The sequence below is a fragment of the Erythrolamprus reginae genome, chromosome 2, assembly GCF_031021105.1.
Source record: "Erythrolamprus reginae isolate rEryReg1 chromosome 2, rEryReg1.hap1, whole genome shotgun sequence".
In the NCBI taxonomy this organism is placed as follows: Eukaryota; Metazoa; Chordata; class Lepidosauria; order Squamata; family Dipsadidae; genus Erythrolamprus; species Erythrolamprus reginae.
The window spans coordinates 128900628-128919325 of NC_091951.1; the positions used below are offsets into that span (position 1 = coordinate 128900628).

The following is an 18698-nucleotide window of genomic DNA, read 5'->3' on the forward strand; positions in this document are numbered from 1 at the left end:
TAAAGGGTTAAATAAGGTTCAGGAGAGAAGTGTTTTTAATAGGAAAATGAACACAAGAACAAGGGGACACAACCTGAGGTTAGTTGGGTGAAAGATCAGAAGTAATATGAGAAAATATTATTTTACTGAAAGAATAGTAGATGCTTGGAACAAACTTCCAGCAGATGTGGTTGATAAATCCACAGTAACTGAATTTAAACATGCCTGGGATAAACATATATCCATCCTAAGATAAAATACAGGAAATAGTATATGGGCAGGCTAGATGGACCGTGAAGTCTTTTTCTGCCGTCAATCTTCTATGTTTCTATGTATTCAGTCTCATAATTTGTCATATGTTATATATGGGTATATACATAATTTTGTATTTATTTATTTTATCATGTTTATGTAGTGTAAAATCGAGCTGATTTCCCTTTCAGAGCTTTTATGCAATGAAATTTCATTTTAATGTATGTCGATTAGTTATTCTAAGTATAATATGACATCGTAGCTATTCTATTTACAGCCCCTGGGAGGCCAAACAAATTATGGTACAATCCTAGGTGGAAGAAAGTTACTGATTTATGCCAAACACAAGCAAAATCTATTTTGTGAGAACCGAGGTAATACAATACATATTTCTTTTAGCATTAAACTAATGCTTTTGAAACCAAAATTATAGCGGTTTGGGATGGTTAAGTTGGCTAACGCAACTTTAGAAGAAGGAGCCAAACCTTCATAGTCCCTGAAGAGGACTATGAACAATTAGTGGTTCTATTACTTACCTTGTTTTTTAAAGAGACTACTGTGTACAATTTCTGTCATTGATTGAACTTTCTGCTTCTGCAACTTTGCTGGAATGCAAGTGAAAAATTCATGTAAAAGCTGGCTGTAGATTAAAAAAAAGATAAGGTCAATCAGGACATTTGGTCAGGAAATTGGTAAGACTTGAGACAATTATGCAAAGCGTATGAGGAGGTTTTTGAAAAAGGTTAATATTAAACAAATAAGAAACTATATGGAGCCTCCTGTGTATACCAAGGTAATGGGGAAAAAATGCTTAATGAATAAAAAATTAAAGGCTCTATATCTAGTTGCATGAATTTCATGCTTTCTGGGCAAGTTTCTTATGCAAATGGTATTGCTTACATTATGCTTGAAATTATGTAAGACTGAACCAGCAGAATCCAGATTTATGCCAGGAATGTACTGCAATCTGCAACGTGACTACCTGAAGATACTGTACATGCCAAAATTGCAGGCATCTAAATACCCTGAGGCTTTGGAATGCCAAATGCCAACTCACCTGAGCAATCTGACATCAAAGACTGTTTCTACATCTTGGAGAACAGATGCAATATACTTCAAGGCAGCCATCTGAAAGAAAATAACATAGTTGATCATATTTTCTGTTTTTCAAAAGTCCAAATAAGCTTACATAATTTAGAACTGAATTCCCTAAAGACCAAAACAGGACCTATATCCAGAAATGTCCACTTGTCCTTAATAAACTGGACTCTGAAGAGCAAGGGTCCCCAAACTTTTTACACAGGGGGCCAGTTCACTGTCCCTCAGACTGTTGGAGGGCCGGACTATAAAAAAAACCCTGCGGTTTTCTTAATGCCGCAGCCTTGAGGGAGGAGGAGGAGGTGAAGTGGAGCAAGTCCCCAACTCCTTGCCGAGTTTTCTCTTTCTTTCTCTCTCTCTTCCTTCCTCTCCTTTCTCTCTCTCTCTCTCACTCTCTCTCACCAGCATTCGCGGCGCGTGAGCGCAGCTCTTTCTTTCACCCACTGCCGTCGCCTCCAGCCAAGCCGGCAGCAGTCGCTGCAAGTTCCTCGGGCGGGTTCTGCTACTTTCTAATAATCTCTGCACTTTCTACGGACGCCTGGCTAGGCTGTCCAGAGGGAGTGGCAGCTCCCACCCAAGGAACCTGCAGCGATGGCTGCTGGCGGGAGAAGGAAAGGGAGCCGCGGCTGCCCCCGCCTGCCACGGATGGGCGGGTGCCGAGCATCTCGGTTGTGGCCTCTCCGCCCCCATCCCCCTGCCAGCCCACAAGGGGATGGGGAGTGCGCGCGCACACGCAACATTCAGAATAAGAAATACCTTCGCCATTCAAAAAAAGAAAAACTTTAGCCGGCCTCGCACTTTCGTCGCTCCCCGCCCCCAACTCCAATGCCCGGCTCCATGTAAAATCTTGTGTGCTGCTGCGGGCCAGATAAATTGCCTCAGCGGGCCGCATCCGGCCCCCGGGCCGTAGTTTGGGGACCACTGCTGAAGAGTATGGAAAAACTAACAACATCTTCCAGACTATTTTTTAATTGAGAAATGCCTTGCCATTATTTTTTTATTTGCCAAAATTACAGCCTCTATTTTTCCCAGGGCTCCTATTGACTAATATTGACCTCTCCAGATTCCTAAGAGGTCAGTAAGGGGCATCCATAAGTGCACCAGCGTGCCTTCCGTCCCCCGTCCTAATGTCCTAATGTCTCTTTTATGTTTATCCCTAATGTTCTTCTTATCTTCTATTGATGTATATTACTTTTATTTATCCTCTCAAACCTACATTATGTACTAGACTAAATAAATAAATAAACAAACAAACAAACAAATAAATATATGTGGACATTATCAAATTCTACTCCGATAACTTTGTCATTTAGATAAAGGGAACTTTTCTAAGAGGTATATTTCACTTTCTCTAGGTCACTTTGACTGTTAAATAAATTCCACAGAATACTGAGATATATTCTCAGTAGAATAGCTTTTTCTCTTGCATATAGCATTTTAAAACTATACAGTATGTTACATATTGATCATAATATCCATAATATCTCTGCCTTCTTGTTCCCTCCCAATTCCACTTTTCACAACATAATTATTGCAGTATAAAAGTTGAATGCATTTCATCATTTCTGGGATATGAGGAAAGGGATGTGTTATACAAGTCTAATGTGGATTGTCTTCTGCTTCAACCTTCAAGAAATGCATGCAGAATTTCAGGTTGAATGTTGGTCTTTTGTTGGGTTTAAATCCCCAAAGCTAGGAAGTTAACAGAGTGGACTGGCCAATAATGATCTGATTAATGTTTTTTGAAAACTAATTGAAAACAAAAAACCCCATAAGTATTATTTGTGCTATGATAATGAGAAAAAGCATCCCTATCAATATTAATTTAATATATTTGTGTACTATGTTGCTTTATCAGCAATACGAATTGAAAAATTACTGATTAGAGCTACACAGAGTTTGATATAAGATGGACAGCTATGTAATGTTTTAAATAAATAAATAAGTGTGTGAGTGTGTTTGTATTGATTGTATTTGCTTCACCTACGTCGATGTTTTAACTTGTGAAAAAATGCTCCTAATAAGCAAAGCCATTCAGAATATTAGCCATGCTTAAGACTGTTGAATATTTATGAGGGGGTATTTGACTATTCCCACTACAACTTTAATATTTTAGCTGGTCCCATAACAACAAATTTATGACTGTAAAGGCTATGTGATGAAAATTAAGAATCTCTCAAGTTTGATAACCAGAAAACAAGTCTTTGTGCTCTTTTATTATCATGGCAGTAGAACTGAAACCATGGCACAAAAGAAATAAAAAGTTACTTTCAAGTTCCTCCCCAAGAATATATTGTCCAATAATGCTGTCCAACAGAGAAGCACCAGAGAGTATTGCATGCATCTTCCATAGGTTCCATATATGAAGAAGTGTAAATAACCCACCAATGATTACACTGCTATAATTTGAAAAGGAATTGCAGCGCCGGACTTACCCGGCAGCAGGCTTTGCTGGAGGGACCGGGAGACACCGGACCCTCATGGCGGCCGCCATCTTGAATCCCGAGCGAAGTCTCGTGAGATGAGACTTCGCTCGGGAGTTCGGGCCTGCTTGGCCCGGCTGCTGATTGGTCTGGGCGGGGCCTGCTTGCCCTATATAAGGGCGAGCAGGCCCGGGGCTCTTCCTTTTCGCCCGGACAGCAAGCCACGAGCAGACACCCGCCCGCCCTCCCTATTTTGCAGTGTGCTTAGGGGTCACCATTAGGGGGCCGAATGGGAATTTTTTGCAGTTCTGCCTCTTAGCCAGGCTGTTTTTTCGCCCATTCCACACTGAGGAGATGGATGTGCGGTTAGGGGGTGCTTGCATTTATTAGGTTAATTGGCTTACCTTTGGTCATTTGGGTAGGCAGGTTAGGGGCGGAAAATTGGGGTGGTTTAGCAACCGCACGTTCTCCCTTGGGCATCTTTGGGGATGATTGACAGGTTCTCCGCAAGCTCATGGAGGGAGTGTCTGCCTGAGCAGCTGGGGGGAACCTGTCTTTGGGTCCTGCACCTTTAATTCCCGGATTCGGGGTAGCCGGTGGGACCCCCCTCATGCAAAGCATGGCAGGGTCGCAGGTGATGGACTGGTCCCTCACCTGGACTTGCATCGAGATACGCCCATGAGTTGCCCAGGAAGTTTTTTGTCATAACGTCATTTCCGCCCCGGAAGTATTTGTTTGACCCTGCAGGTCCATTTCCGGGTCATAGTTGATTATGCTAATATATGCAAATTTAATGAATAAATTATGCAAATTTATGTTAATAAAAATGACCCAGTTTAAATCCAGCTCTTGTGTCCGTGTCGTTACTCTGTCTCTCCAGCAAAGTAAATATGCAATTAAAAGCAGTTGACAACAAGTTTCCTTTCCAGGAAAGATGCTTCTGAACACCAGTTTCAGAGAAAGAACAGCAGGAAAGGGCTATGAATCCATCTCCTCTTCCTGAGTATCTAATATTTATTTATTTATTAATCTCATTTGTACCCTGCTTATCTCATCCAAATTACTGGGTGGTTTACAATAAACATATACAGTATGTCACAGAAGTGACTTCACTTCTGTGTACCCTCTCACATTTTGTAAATATTTAAGTATAACTTTTCATGTGACAACACTGAAAAAAAATGGCACTTGGCTACTGTTCTGTCTGTAAAGTAGTGAGTATACAGTTGGTATAACAGTCTAAATGTGCTGTCCCCTCAAAATAACACAACATACAGCCATTAATGTCTAAACTGCTGGCAACAAAAGTGAGTACACCCCTAAGTGATAATGTCCAAATGGGGCCCAAAGTGCCAATATTTTGTGTGACCATCATTATTTTCCACCACTGCATTAACCTTCTTGGGCATAGGACATAACCTTCATACCTCACTATGACCAGTAAAGGCCCACAGAGTCAGCCTTCTCCAGGTCCTGTCCGTCAAACTATGTCAGCTGGTGGGACCTCAGAGAAGAGCTTTCTCTGTGGTGGCTCCAATCCTTTGGAATCAACTACCTCCAGAGATCCGTGCTATCTTCACCCTACCCGTCTTCTGGAATGCCGTTAAGTATTGTTTAGTATTGTGCACCTTCATTCCATCAAGAGAGTTAACATGATAAGGATAAAGGAACCTGATGAATTAAAATGTGTTATGTATTTTGATCCCAAAAATGTAGGGTGATGTACATTTCTCATAACTTATTTTTATTTATTTTATTTTTATTTATTCATTTGTCCAATACACAAATACATAGGAAGAAAAATAGACATGTAGTAATATATATAAGGGTAAAGTAAACTTCTTTTTATGTTGATCTTAACCTTTGGCAGTCAACGATTCTGGGGATTGTTTGTTTTACCTTCAAAACAGCTGGAAACATAAATGTACACAATAATATTGAAATAAAATGCGGCCATTGATAATAAAAGTTTAAATTATTTTACAAGTGAGTAGTCACACTATTTAAAATAGTAGCAACACAGAACATAAAATTTAATCAAATCACTATCTCAGCAAACTTCTATCCAAGAGAGAAGGGTTTAATAATGGGGCAAAAGTTGTAAGGGAGTTTAGCAGGATACCCTAACACATAAACAGTCCCCAATCTGTTGGTTTTTATAGATCCATGCCTGATCTCTACATTTAAACAAGCTCAAAGGAGTCCTTCAAAAATCTTGACCTAAATCATTTTTATCTTGTGTAATCTGCCTCTAAGAAAGAATAATGTTTAAAGAATCCAGAAGCTCAAATATACCAAGAATAGTTAATACAATGTGATAAGAAAATGATCTTCAGACACAAAGTGAATATATGCATTTTCGTCACTCCTTCCACAATATGTCTTTAAACAATGTCACATACACAAAAAATGTTACCCTCCTTTCTCCACCTTCAGCTACTTTTATTTTAAGTGCCTGACAGTGACAGCATTCTCTTCAAGTCAAGGACATGAAATTATTCTAATTATTTAGAGGGGACTAGGAAATCGGAACTGACTTTTCATGGCATTGCTATATCCCCTTTACAAAAACATTCTACGCCAACCAGAATTTTTTTCCCCAAAATAAAACCTCTTGAGAGATGGAGAAATCTCCTCTCCTCCTAAACCTAGAGCCAGAACTAAGATTATTTCTGCAGTTTCATTCTGCATCATTTGCTAAGCTTAATGTTATGACTGAAGTGGTTCTTCCATCTCATTGATACCCAGCTCATGTACACACTGCTGTGGTATTTCCATTTTTGTGTCTACCTTTTCTAATATATTTGGCACCTTATCTTTTCTCACTGCAAAAAGCTGACATAAAAGAAGCATTTCCTTTCCTTGTGGTTTCAACCTCTCCCCGTCCTACTGCAACAATCCTAAAATATTCACCCACAAACTATAATTTATTATATTAGGGCATGCTGAGGATATCTTTTATTTCTAAATACCTATACCTTTAAAATTGCCTCTGTGTGAGCTATCAGTTATTCTCTAAACTGCATTGCAAAACTGCTTCTTGATATAAAAGATAAGGACAAAAATTATACAAAAGAGTTTCTGTAGATACCTTCTTTTTTTTTCTCCCCTAGAGTTGACAATAGTTTCTGGATTGCAGCTTAAAGCAAACAATGTAAATAGTTTTTTTTAAAGGAGAGACATCTGCTTCATCCATTTTTAGCTTTATTATTTTGAGTTTTATACTAGATGTTCCAATCTGCAGATCTTAAACACTAAACTGGAAAGGTGGGATTCAAAGTAAAATTTATGTTTTTGTTGTCTTTACTAGAGTGGTCAGTTATGCTACATTGCAGGCTGATTGATTGTCCAGATCTTAGAAGCAGGATTATTTGGGTTATAAGATTTCATAATACGATCTCAAAAAAACAAAGTGACACACAGGATGTCCAAACAGATGACTCAATCTCTGCTTAACCTGCTTGGAACTTCAGCATGTATTTTCACATACCATATTTTTCAGAGTATAATATACACCTTCCCCCCCACCTCCCTAAAAGAGGGTGGAAATGTTGGTGTGTCTTATACACCGAACACAGTCATTTCTGGCCTCCAGAAGCCCCATCCTCATGTCCCATTTTTGCAAAAATCGGGTGCACAAAGGGTTTAGAAGGCCTGCAGAGTGCTACTAGGGACTGAGGGAAGGCAAAAAAAAAACCTCCCATTTTTGTGGGGGAAAACCAGGCCATTTTTTGCAAAAACTGCCCCCACCCTCCTTGCCTTCTGTAAGAGTCCGAAGACTCACTTATGCCACCAGGCCTGGGGCCATTAGATCTTTGCCCCCTGCCCAATGAATGTGTTGAGAGAATGTAGAGTGAATGGAATGATTTGGGGTTTTTTAATGGGTTTTTTGGGGGGGTTTCTAGATTTTTAATTAGTTAATTGGATTATATTATGTATTGTATATTTTATATGTTGTGAGCTGCCTCGAGTCCTCGGAGAGAAGGGTGGCATAGAAATTCAAATAATGATGATGATGATGATGATGATGATGATGATGATTATTATTATTATTATTATTATCATCATTATTATTATGCCTTCCCCCAGCCTCCAGGAGCACTCTGCAAGCTTTCAAAACTCTCTGTGTATCCTGTTTTTTTGTAAAAATGGGTGAAAAACAGGTCAATTTTTGCAAAAAACAGGGCACCCAGAGGGTTTGGTAGTCTCACAGAGTGCTCCTAGGAGCCAGGAGGGCAAAATCATTTTTTTCTTAACTCGTTGAAATCTTGGTGTGTCTTATACACCGGTGCGCCTTATTGTGCGAAAAGTGTGGTATGTATGTAAAACAATCCTTTTTCAAGGAAAAGAGGGTAGAATTTGTAAAAGGCAGAATTAGTTTTGAGTAATTGTAGAGAACATATACAGACATTGACTTACAACCACAGTCAAAAATTTCTGTTGCTAAGCAATAACAGTTGTTAAGTGAATTCTGTCTTATTTTATGACCTTTCTTGCCACAGTTGTCAAATGAATCCCTACAGTTTTTTCAGTTAGCAATACAGTTGTTAAATGAATCTGGCTTCTCCATTGACTTTGCTTGTCAGAAGGCCGCAAAAGCTGATCACATGACCCTGAACACCACAACCATCAAAAATATGAGTCAGTTGCCAAAGGTTTGAATTTTGAACATGTGACAATGGGAATGCTGCAATGGTTGCAAAAAGTGGTTTTAGTGCTGTTGTAACTTTCAACAATCACTAAATGAACTGTGTTTAAGTTGAGGATTACATGTAATGCCAAAATGTACCTTGTTTCAGAGACAGCAAATGGTAGATTTTTTTTTCAGTTCTTCTACCATTATAATAAAAAAATCTCTCTTCTGCTATAGCAGAACCACTGAGCATAATCTTCGAATAATCCTTCAGAACCAGCACACTTCCTAAACTATGGTCGAAAGCAATGGTCATCCCAGTCTTCAAAAAAGGAGACCTCTCTCTTGTCAAAAACTACAGACCAATATCACTATGCTGAGTCCCATGTAAAGTTATGGAATCAGTTATAAACCAATCAATTACTCTCCACCTAGAAAGTAATAATCTGCTCTCTAACAAACAATTGGGATTCAGAAAAACACTATCCTGCAATCTACAGCTCCTTCACTGCAAAAACATATGGACAACTCATCTTGACCAAGGACTTCTGCAAAGCTTTTGATTCAGTGGTCCATGACAAACTACTTCTAAAACTCAAATCCTATGGTATCTCAGGATCCCTCCATAGCTGGATTACTGCATTCCTGTCAAACAGGCAACAAGTGGTCAAAATAGGAAGCTCCATATCCACACCCATCCCTGTTAAAAGTGGTGTCCCCCCAAGGTAGCGTACTGGGACCTACGCTCTTCATTCTCTACATCAATGACCTTTGCGATCTCATCACAAGCAACTGTGCTCTTTTTGCAGATGATGTAAAACTCTTCAACACCACTGATAACACAACTACTCTACAAAAAGACCTAGATTCAGTTTCTGACTGGTTGAACATATGGCAACCAGTGTTCCCTCTAATTTTTTTGGGGGGTGGGTGGAAAAGTATAGTGTCTGAGCGGCAGTCCCTTCGGGACTGGGCGGCACAGAAATAATAAATAAATAAATAAATAAATAAACAAACAAACAAACAAACAAAAAACCCACCCTGTTTTGCCTCAGAGAATTTCAAAATAAAATACTGTACTGTGTGTCTATAACAGTGAGCTCATAATAGGGCAACTCTATCAATATCAAAATGCCACTTAAATAGTTGAGCTAGTTTCAAACTAGATTTTGATTTTCTTTCTCTCTTCCTTACTCCCATTCTTTTTCTTTCTCTTTTCCTTACTCTCTTTTTTCTATCTGTTTCTCTCTCTTCCTCTCTTCCTCTCTCCTTCCCTCTCACTCTTTCCCTCTCGGCTTCTGGGCAGGTTTGGAAAACTCTGAGTTGATGATGATTTTTAAGTGAGTGATTGCTCACTGCTCAGCTTAGAGGGAACTATGATGGCAACTTCAAATCTCAACCAGCAAATGCTCTATCCTACACATAAGCAAAAAGAATCAGAACTTCAAATATACAGTAAACCGAATAAACAAATTATCACAGATAATCCCCACTCGGTCAAGGACCTTGGAATACTAATAACTAAAGATCTAAGTGCCGAAGCCCACTGCAACAACATAGCCAAGAAGGCCTCAAGAGTTGTTAATCTAATCCTGCGTAGCTTCTGCTCTGGAAATCTCACACTACTTACCAGAGCTTACAAAACTTTCACCAGACCCATCCTAGAATACAGCTCATCTGTTTGGAACCCATACCACATTTCTGACATTAACAGCCTAAAAAATGTCCAAAGATGCTTCGCCAGAAGAGCCCTTCTCTCCTCTATCCAAAACAAAATTCCCTACAAAACTAGACTTACAATCCTGGGTCTTGAAACTTAGAACTACGATGCCTTAAACAAGATCATATGCTGCAATGTCCTGCCTATCAAAGACTACTTCAGCTTCAACCACAACAACACAAGAGCACACAACAGATTCAAGCTTAACCGCTCCAAACTTGACTGTTAAAAATACGACTTTAGTAATCGAGTTGTTGAAGCGTGGAACTCATTACCGGACTCTGTAGTATCATCCCCTAACCCCCAACACTTTAACCTTAAACTATCCACAGTTGACCTCTCCAGATTCCTAAGAGGTCAGTAAGGGGCGTACATAAGCGCACTAGAGTGCCTTCTGTCCCCTGTCCTATAGTCTCTCCTATATCTCATATATTTTCTCTACTATATCTCTATAAGCTTCATTGTATATTATTGTGTATTGGACAAAATAAATAAATAAAATAAAATAAATAAAATAAAACTTGAAAATCAGTATGAGCTGCCTTAGGTCAGCAATTCATAATCATCTAAGAATCTGACATCCCTCCTCAACCACCTTGTTCAAGCCACAATGAACTGACTGAACTGCTGGCTGAACCCACTCCAAATGGGATATATAGTTCTAAACTAACATTTGGAACAAAGATCCAGGAACTAGGTAACTCACTAGATCCTCACTAGTCTAAGGAAACAAGGAAACATAAAAGGATAAACCAGGAACCAAATTCTAATTGGTATTGTATTGGTATTGTACCAGAGGTAGGTTCCTCCCTGTTGGAACTGTTTCTACAGAACTGGTAGTAAATTGGCAGCCTGGGTCACTAGACCCAGTAGCAACCCAGGCAGACCTGCTATGCCCCGAGCTGGTTCTCTTAATAATAATAATAATAATAATAATAATAATAATAATAATAATAATAATAATAATAATAATAATTATTATTATTATTATTATTATTATTATTATTATTATTATTATTATTATTTATTAGATTTGTATGCCGCCCCTCTCCCTAGACTCTATAGGTGCTATAGGCACTGCCATCTTGTTTTTAGTTTCTGCACATGTGCAGAAGCTTTTTTAAGTACTGTGCATTCATGCATATGCCTCCACGGTGAACCTGCAGAAAAGAAAACCAGAACCCACTCCAGTATTGTACCAGAAAATTCTGCAGAAAAGTTCTACCAAATACCTGTCTGTGAACTGTCTGTGATGCTCAAGAAAAAGTGGGATGTACAGCAAGGTAATGACCCAAAACATGCAAGTTGCACGACTAAAAATGGTTAAATCTGAAGAAAGTTATGTTTTGGAATGGAAGTTAACAAATACCACCATATTTACACTTTTTCTGTTAAAGGCAGTGTTTCTCAAACTTGGCAACTTTAAGATGTATGGAGATAGTGGCTGGAGAATTCTGGGAATTGAAATCCACACATCTTAATGTTGTCAAGTTTGAGAAACACGGATTTAAAGCATTGAAGCAAAAAAATAAGCAAACCTGTAATAAAATAGCTGTTTTATGTTGACTTTTCATCAGGTTGTTTATTGACTCAAAAAGTCTCCTCATGGCTTCTTCAAATTCTGTCAGTTCTTTACCCTCGTATAGTCTGAAAGGGGAAGGAAAAAAATACAGAATAGTTAAACAAGAGAAGGTACTGAATATTACTATACCAGATTCTATTCATGGATCTAGCACTCTCCACTTCCTGTTAAGGCTTTTAAGGCATTATCTCAAAATCTAGTTGGATTACTGGAGAAAGCACCCAAGTGTCTGGAAAAGTTAGCAGTAAAAGGAAACCAGGCCAGCAAAAACATGGTGACTGAACACTATCAAAGCTGACACCAGCCAGAGGATAGAACAACTCAAAGAATTAGTGCACCATTGAAAGATGTGGAGATATTTGGCCCATAGTATCATGAAGAGTCAGACACAACTGAATGGATAGCATCATTATCATCACCATCATCATCCAGTTGAGTTATGTAATGCAACTTCCTGACTGGAATACAGTGCTCTTTTAATAAGTATTTTTCAATCTTAGCAAATTTAAGGTGTGTAAACTTTAACTTCCAGAACGTCTATCAGGCTGAATTAGGAAAGCTGAAAGTTGATGTCCATACATATTAAAGTTGACAAGTTGTTGCTCTAAGTCAATGGAGTCAAATCAAATCAAATCAAATCAAATCAAATCAAATCAAATCAAATCATAAATAAATAAATAAATAAATAAATAAATAAATAAATAAATAAATAAATAAATAAATAAATAAATAAATGTTGCTGATTATTCATATCTGACCATTAAACAGATTTTTTTCTGGCATTATTGAAACAAAAATCAAAAAAACATGTCTCTGATTCATACAAATAGAGATAGTTTCTTTAAAATTAATCCTATCTGACAAAACAAATTCCAGGAAGGGATTCTTCTCAGTTGCCTTTCTATCAATCCCTACCTATTAATCACAGCATCTTCTGAATAAAACACATGAGATAAAATATGGTTTGCTTACTTTAGTAGCAACTAAATAATACTTTTAGGGGATATATACAGTTAGTTGAAAATTTTTGCTTACTGGCCTATTTATACAAGTTCCATTTTTTCCTACCCATTCAATTTTTAATAAAGAATTAAATCCTGTAATAAAAGTTTGAATTGTGGTTAGATTGACTAATGAGCCAATTGCGATCTATCCTATCAAAATCTCTTACATTTGAAAACACCTCAACACAAACACACCCAAGGTTAATGTAATATTTATGTACATAACTATATTAAACAAATAAATATAAGTGATAATTCCACCCCATGATGCATTGGTGAGACCCATTTGGAATATTGTGTCTAGTTTTGGCCACAATGATGCAAGGGAGAAGGAAATAATGCAGAAAAGAACAGAAATGACAAAGGGCTTGGAACTAAACCCTCCAAATAACAGTTATGTGAACTGAACAAAGTTAGCCTTAATACCTCTGGGACCGCCTTCTGCCGCATGAATCCCAGTGGCCAATTAGGTCCCACAGAGTTGGCCTTCTCCAGGTCCTGTCGACTAAACAATGTCGGCTGGCGGGGCCCAGGGGAGGGAAGAGCCTTCTCTGTGGTGGTCCCGGCCCTCTGGAATCAACTCCCTCCAGAGATTCGAAAAGCCCCCATCCTCCTTGCCTTCCATAAAATGCTGAATGTCGCCAAGCATGAGGATAATAACCCCCCCCCCCTTTGTTATATTTTCGACCTCTATTGTATGATGGACTGGGTTGAATGTGTATGATTGTGCAGTTGGGGATTTTATTATAATATTGGTTATGTTATTAATGTTTTTAATTGGTTTTAAATTTTTACTATTGGATTTGTAATGCATTGTGTTATTGTTATGTTGTGAGCTGCCCTGTTCAGAGAGGGGCTGCATACAAATCTAATTAATAATAATAATAATAATAATAATAATAATAATAATAACAATAACAATAATAATAATAATGGAAGGAAATACAGTAAGGGGACACATGATAGCAGCTTGCAGTACTTGAAGAACAGTTGCAGGGGAAAGGATACAATATTATTATCCAGAGCTCCTGCAGGTAGGACAAGAATGGGAAAAAGTTTTACAGAAGGACATCCATATTCAATCTAAGAAGAAACTTCCTGAATGACAAATCGATGGATTTCCTGGAGTCATGGATGCTTTATTGCTGGAGATTTTCAAGCCATTTGCCTGGAATGATTTCTGCCCTGAACTGAAAGTTGGATTAGAAACATTCCAAAGTCCTTCCCAATCCTATCAATCTATGATGACAGCTGTTGATCCAGAAATGCCTCTCAATCTCTTTTCCTTCACGAGAAACTTAGGCCATACTATAAGCCCTATGGGCAAGCCAAATATATGTATACATGCAAAACCTACATGGAAATGGAGATGTAACATTCTGACAGAACCCAATGGAAGCATTTTGTCTAAGGGCTGTTTAAAACGTAGAACCAAAAGTGTTTCAGAGGAGGTACATTTTTACATCCTTAAGCTATCTGGATTAATATTCTCAAAAATTCCCAGCACAGACCTAAGAACTTCAGTTGGCAGTTTGCTTCAATAAATAAGTACTCTATTATTTAGGGTGTTCTTCCAATAACTAATTATGGTCTTTTTCATTCTCCTTTAAAGGTATTGGTCAGGTCACATTGTCCTGAAAGCAATGTGTAATGAATTGTATTTTCTCTCCTCTCTTTACTTTTTATTTCTGAGTGCTTTTTTGTTAACCTCACTAAAACTGTTTGTTATTTGAATTAGGCATCATGGATTAACCTGGTTAAAAAGCTTTCTTTTAAGTTGTCTTGCTTCAAAGCTAACCACAAACACCTTAATAACCACAGTCTCTTCTCTATCCTTATTAGATTTTACTGTTAATGTTCTTTATTTAAATTAAATATTCTTTAAACACTTCTTAATATAATTCATCATTTAGATTATTTATCAGCCTTATAACTCACATTGTAGTGTTTTATACACACACACACACACCAAAAAACAGCTTAAAAATAAAAATCTATTTTTTAAAACAAGTTAAAACATAGCATTTAGGTCAGATTGGGGTCAAGCAGTGATGGGCTCCTACGGGAATGGTCAGGAACGCAGTTCCGGTAGCAAAATTTGAAGCTCCACCCCAGAGCACCCAACTTGCACTGAAAGATGTTGAAACGAAATGCATAAGCCATGGCCACAATGTGGTAGTAAAAATTTTGGTAGCTCATCACTGGGGTCAAGCCATATGTCAGGCCAAAGCCTGCCGCAAGTAGAATAGTACTGTGGGAATTGGGGAAGGGTGGTTGCATGAAAGGGATAAATACTAGCCACAACAAATTATTTCCAGAGATTCAATGTCATTCTTTATTCAGCACCAGGGAAGATCGTGGAAGTTAAGATCGTGGAAGTTAAGAGAACCGGAGTGGTCTATCTGATGAACTTGTGAGTGTGGGAATGAGAGATGAACCTTAACCTAGGTGGAGAACTGTAGGAAAAGTTAGTATCAGGTTGACTGTAGTTCATAGCCAACATGACTCTGTTAATAAATTGGAACTTGGAAGAAGGCCAAGGTTTGGACTCTGATTTATTTCCTGGATGCTAATTGGAATGCTGACACCATATTTGTTCGCCTACAGTCAAAGCTTGTAAGCAATAAAGGCATAATACAAATAAAACTATATACCATCCAGAATCCTCTGGAGTTAATGATCAATAAATTTAAATCAGTAAATAATAAAAAGAGTCATCAATTTTATTCCTAAACTTCCCATCAATATAATATTTGATCAATCTGTGCTCTCTATATGTATAGGAAAATTTGTACACTGCCTCAAAAAGATTTCTTAGGTATCTACTTACAGTTTGTTAAATTATTAAGAGGGTCATTCATTCATTCATTCATTCATGCATTTAGCATATGACGAGAACGTGACAGGAGAGAAGTAAACTGATGCTATGGTGCATATGTCCTATTCATTTAAGCTTCTTTTGTCTTGTGCTCATGTTACCTCCAAGTTCTCCCCAGACTGAAATTCTTTGGGAACAGCAAACTACCTTATGCTTCCTTGGGCAGTCTGCAGCTGCTACCCCTCCCACCTTTGTTTTTCGGGAAAGCAAGGGCCAGTCGCTTTCATTCTTGAAGTCAAATCTTCCTGGGACAGAAAAGGTATGTGAATGCGCCCTTGGTAAAATCAAATACTGTAATAACTAAACATACATCAGAGGTGAATTGGGCAGCCAACCACCCTGAATATTTTATCTCTACCATGTTTCCAAAACAGAATGTAAAAATACATGCTTTGCATAATTTTATTGAATCAAATGTCATCTGCTTTTTTTAAAATTTCCTTTTCTTTTTTCCTTGCAGAGAAAAATTAACATTCAAAGCTTGCTAATTAAAAGCAATATTAAGGCTGTTCCAGATCTACATTAGATAATAATAGCACTGTGGCCTTCATTATATTCATCTTATTAACGGTCATTAAACATGACTTAATCTTCTTTATTAGCAAATAAATCTAACAATTCAGGGAGGCTGAAACAAAAGAGGGAAATATATGTAATTGTACGGTCTATCTTGTCCAGGACTTCTATTTAGAGAAGAATTCAACCTACCCTCACATAATGAATTAGGCATATGTCACAGTACTCCACATATTTTAATAGCACAATAGAGAAAATGAAGTGATAATGTAAGTTATAAATAGTGTGCCTATCCAGAACATATGCAACATCAGCTTTGAATGGACAAAAATGTTCATTTTACAGCTTATTATTTTATTTTTTTCCTGCTTCTTGTTGGCCCTTATGGCCCGCATTCAGACAGAAGAATTGTAGATGCTCAGGGAGATGATGCAAGGAATGCTAAGTGGGAACAGAATCAGCAAGGAAAACTTTCTGCCTCAAAGAAATTCTGAGAATTCTAATTAGAAGCTGCTTCCGCATGGAAAAATCCAACTGATTCTTAGGAAAAAAGCTTTTTATCAGGGAAAGGGGAGGATGTTAAAAAATGTGAACAACTTTTTGGAAAACCATTCACTGTGTGTTTGTGTTGTGTGTCTGCATGATTATTTCAGCTACAAAGGTAAAACCACCCTTAAACTGAGTTCAGGACCAGCCTCAGGAAGGCTTAGCTTTCAAGCACTGGCCTGTGTAGAGTTATATGGTCCTCCAAGAAAATGTTCTCCTAAAATAGTCATATAATAATAATAATAATAATTATTATTATTATTATTATTATTATTATTATTATTATTATTATTATTATTATTTATTAGATTTGTATGCCGCCCCTCTCCGTAGACTCGGGGCGGCTTACAGCAATGATAAAAACAATATATAATGACAAATCTAATAATTAGAATCTAAAATAACAGTAATACATTTAAAAAGTCTAAAAAACAAGAAACCCCAATATATGAAAACATACATACAGTCATATCATACACAAAAAAACTACATAGGCAGGGGGAGATGTTTCAGTTCCCCCAAGCTTGATGACAGAAGTTGGTTTTAAGGAGTTTACGAAAGGCAAGGAGGGTGGGGGCAGTTCTAATCTCCGGAGGGAGCTGATTCCAGAGGGTCAGAGCCACCACAGAAAAGGCTCTTCCCCTGGGTCCCGCCAAACGACATTGTTTAGTTGATGGGACCCGGAGGAGACCAACTCTGTGTAATGTAATCAAAACATTCATTTATTCCAAATATCTTAGGAAAATTGGTACTACCTGAGAATGTATGAACCTGTCTGCTTTGTGTCCATGACACCGCAACAATGAAGACTTTCTAGGCAGAAAGTCCAGACACAAAAATGGGCAGAAATGTTTGATGGCTATTTGGCAAGGCAACAGGCAAGAACAGATTACAAGGAAGGATGCAATCAGTACTGCGAGATGTTGCTGAAAATGCAGCAATTGTGATCTGCATCCCATCATTATTATTTTTGCAGATTCCACTCTCCCTCTCTAATTCAAAAAAAGCAGATGAGATATCATGAACATAAAACAAAGCAAGTCAAATAAATAGAAGAGTTTTCAGGAAGGGAATATTCTGACAGGAAGTTCCAGTATGTATAGCAAAGCTAATGCTCTCCAAGTCTTTTGGACTGCAGTTCCCATAATACCTGCTGGATGAGAAGAAAATTCAGCTTCCATATTCTTTTGTTACTCATTTGTATTGTACATGTCGCGGAATAGACTCAATTAGGATCAGCCCGCGTAAGCTGAAATGAGACTAACCACGGAGGCGACGGAAATAAGCTGCGAGGAGATCTTCTAAACGAAGTTATTTTTATTTAGAAAAGTATAAAAAGTAATAATGCCTGGAACAGGCATGAAACACGTCTTCACATTGTAAAGACTTCTCAAGAAAGATGGAGCCTGTCTTCTCTTCCTGCACAGAAAAGGAAGTGAGGAAAGCAGGTATACATCATAGAAAGGAGGAGCTACAGTAACACACAAGAGTTAACTATTTAACTACTGAATGTTTCTAGATGTCTTTGAAGGCTGTCAATACACAGCGTGACAGTACAAGGCAAAGTGGACAAGAAAGAACCAGGACAGGGTACAGGCTAGGCCTGTTGGCGCCAAGGCAGTTATCTCCCATATTTGGACTATTTATGTACTGTTTCTTCTGACTAATGACCAGCTGCTACTTTATGCTGTTATATAGCAGCAGATCTGTCTCCAGGTTCCCCATGATGGTAACGTTCAAAAATATTTACAAAGGATTATTGCAGTTTGTTGCAAAAAATCAAAACCAGAAGCACACACAGATGACTATTCAGCTGGATTCAATAAGTTCTTTATATACATAATAACTTCTTTATATATATAATAAGCAGAGTTTTTCTTCCAGCAGTTACAGACAGCAGAGAACACTTAGTTTCATTTCAGCAGAGCAATACAGATAGCACAGAGAACAGAGAGGACCTGGAACTACGCCCAGCCTTCAGTTTTGATTCTCTGCACAGACTCAGACGTGGTTATATTCCATTGGCTGACTTAGCTAATATACCTATTTATTGATTGACCTTGTTAC

The 18698-nt window shown here is 38.0% G+C and overlaps 1 protein-coding gene across 1 annotated transcript in view; it reads right to left on the reverse strand.

Moving 5' to 3' along the window:
- Positions 1 to 18698, reverse strand: part of DOCK2 (dedicator of cytokinesis 2) — a 344199-nt gene that overhangs the window by 255339 nt on the left and 70162 nt on the right. Inside the window, exons 23-25 of the mRNA XM_070735887.1 lie at positions 11644 to 11752; positions 1289 to 1359; positions 768 to 871 (exon numbers count right to left, since the gene is read on the reverse strand). Of these exons, the coding sequence (XP_070591988.1) occupies positions 768 to 871; positions 1289 to 1359; positions 11644 to 11752 (284 nt within the window). The remainder of the gene's footprint in view (positions 1 to 767; positions 872 to 1288; positions 1360 to 11643; positions 11753 to 18698) is intronic.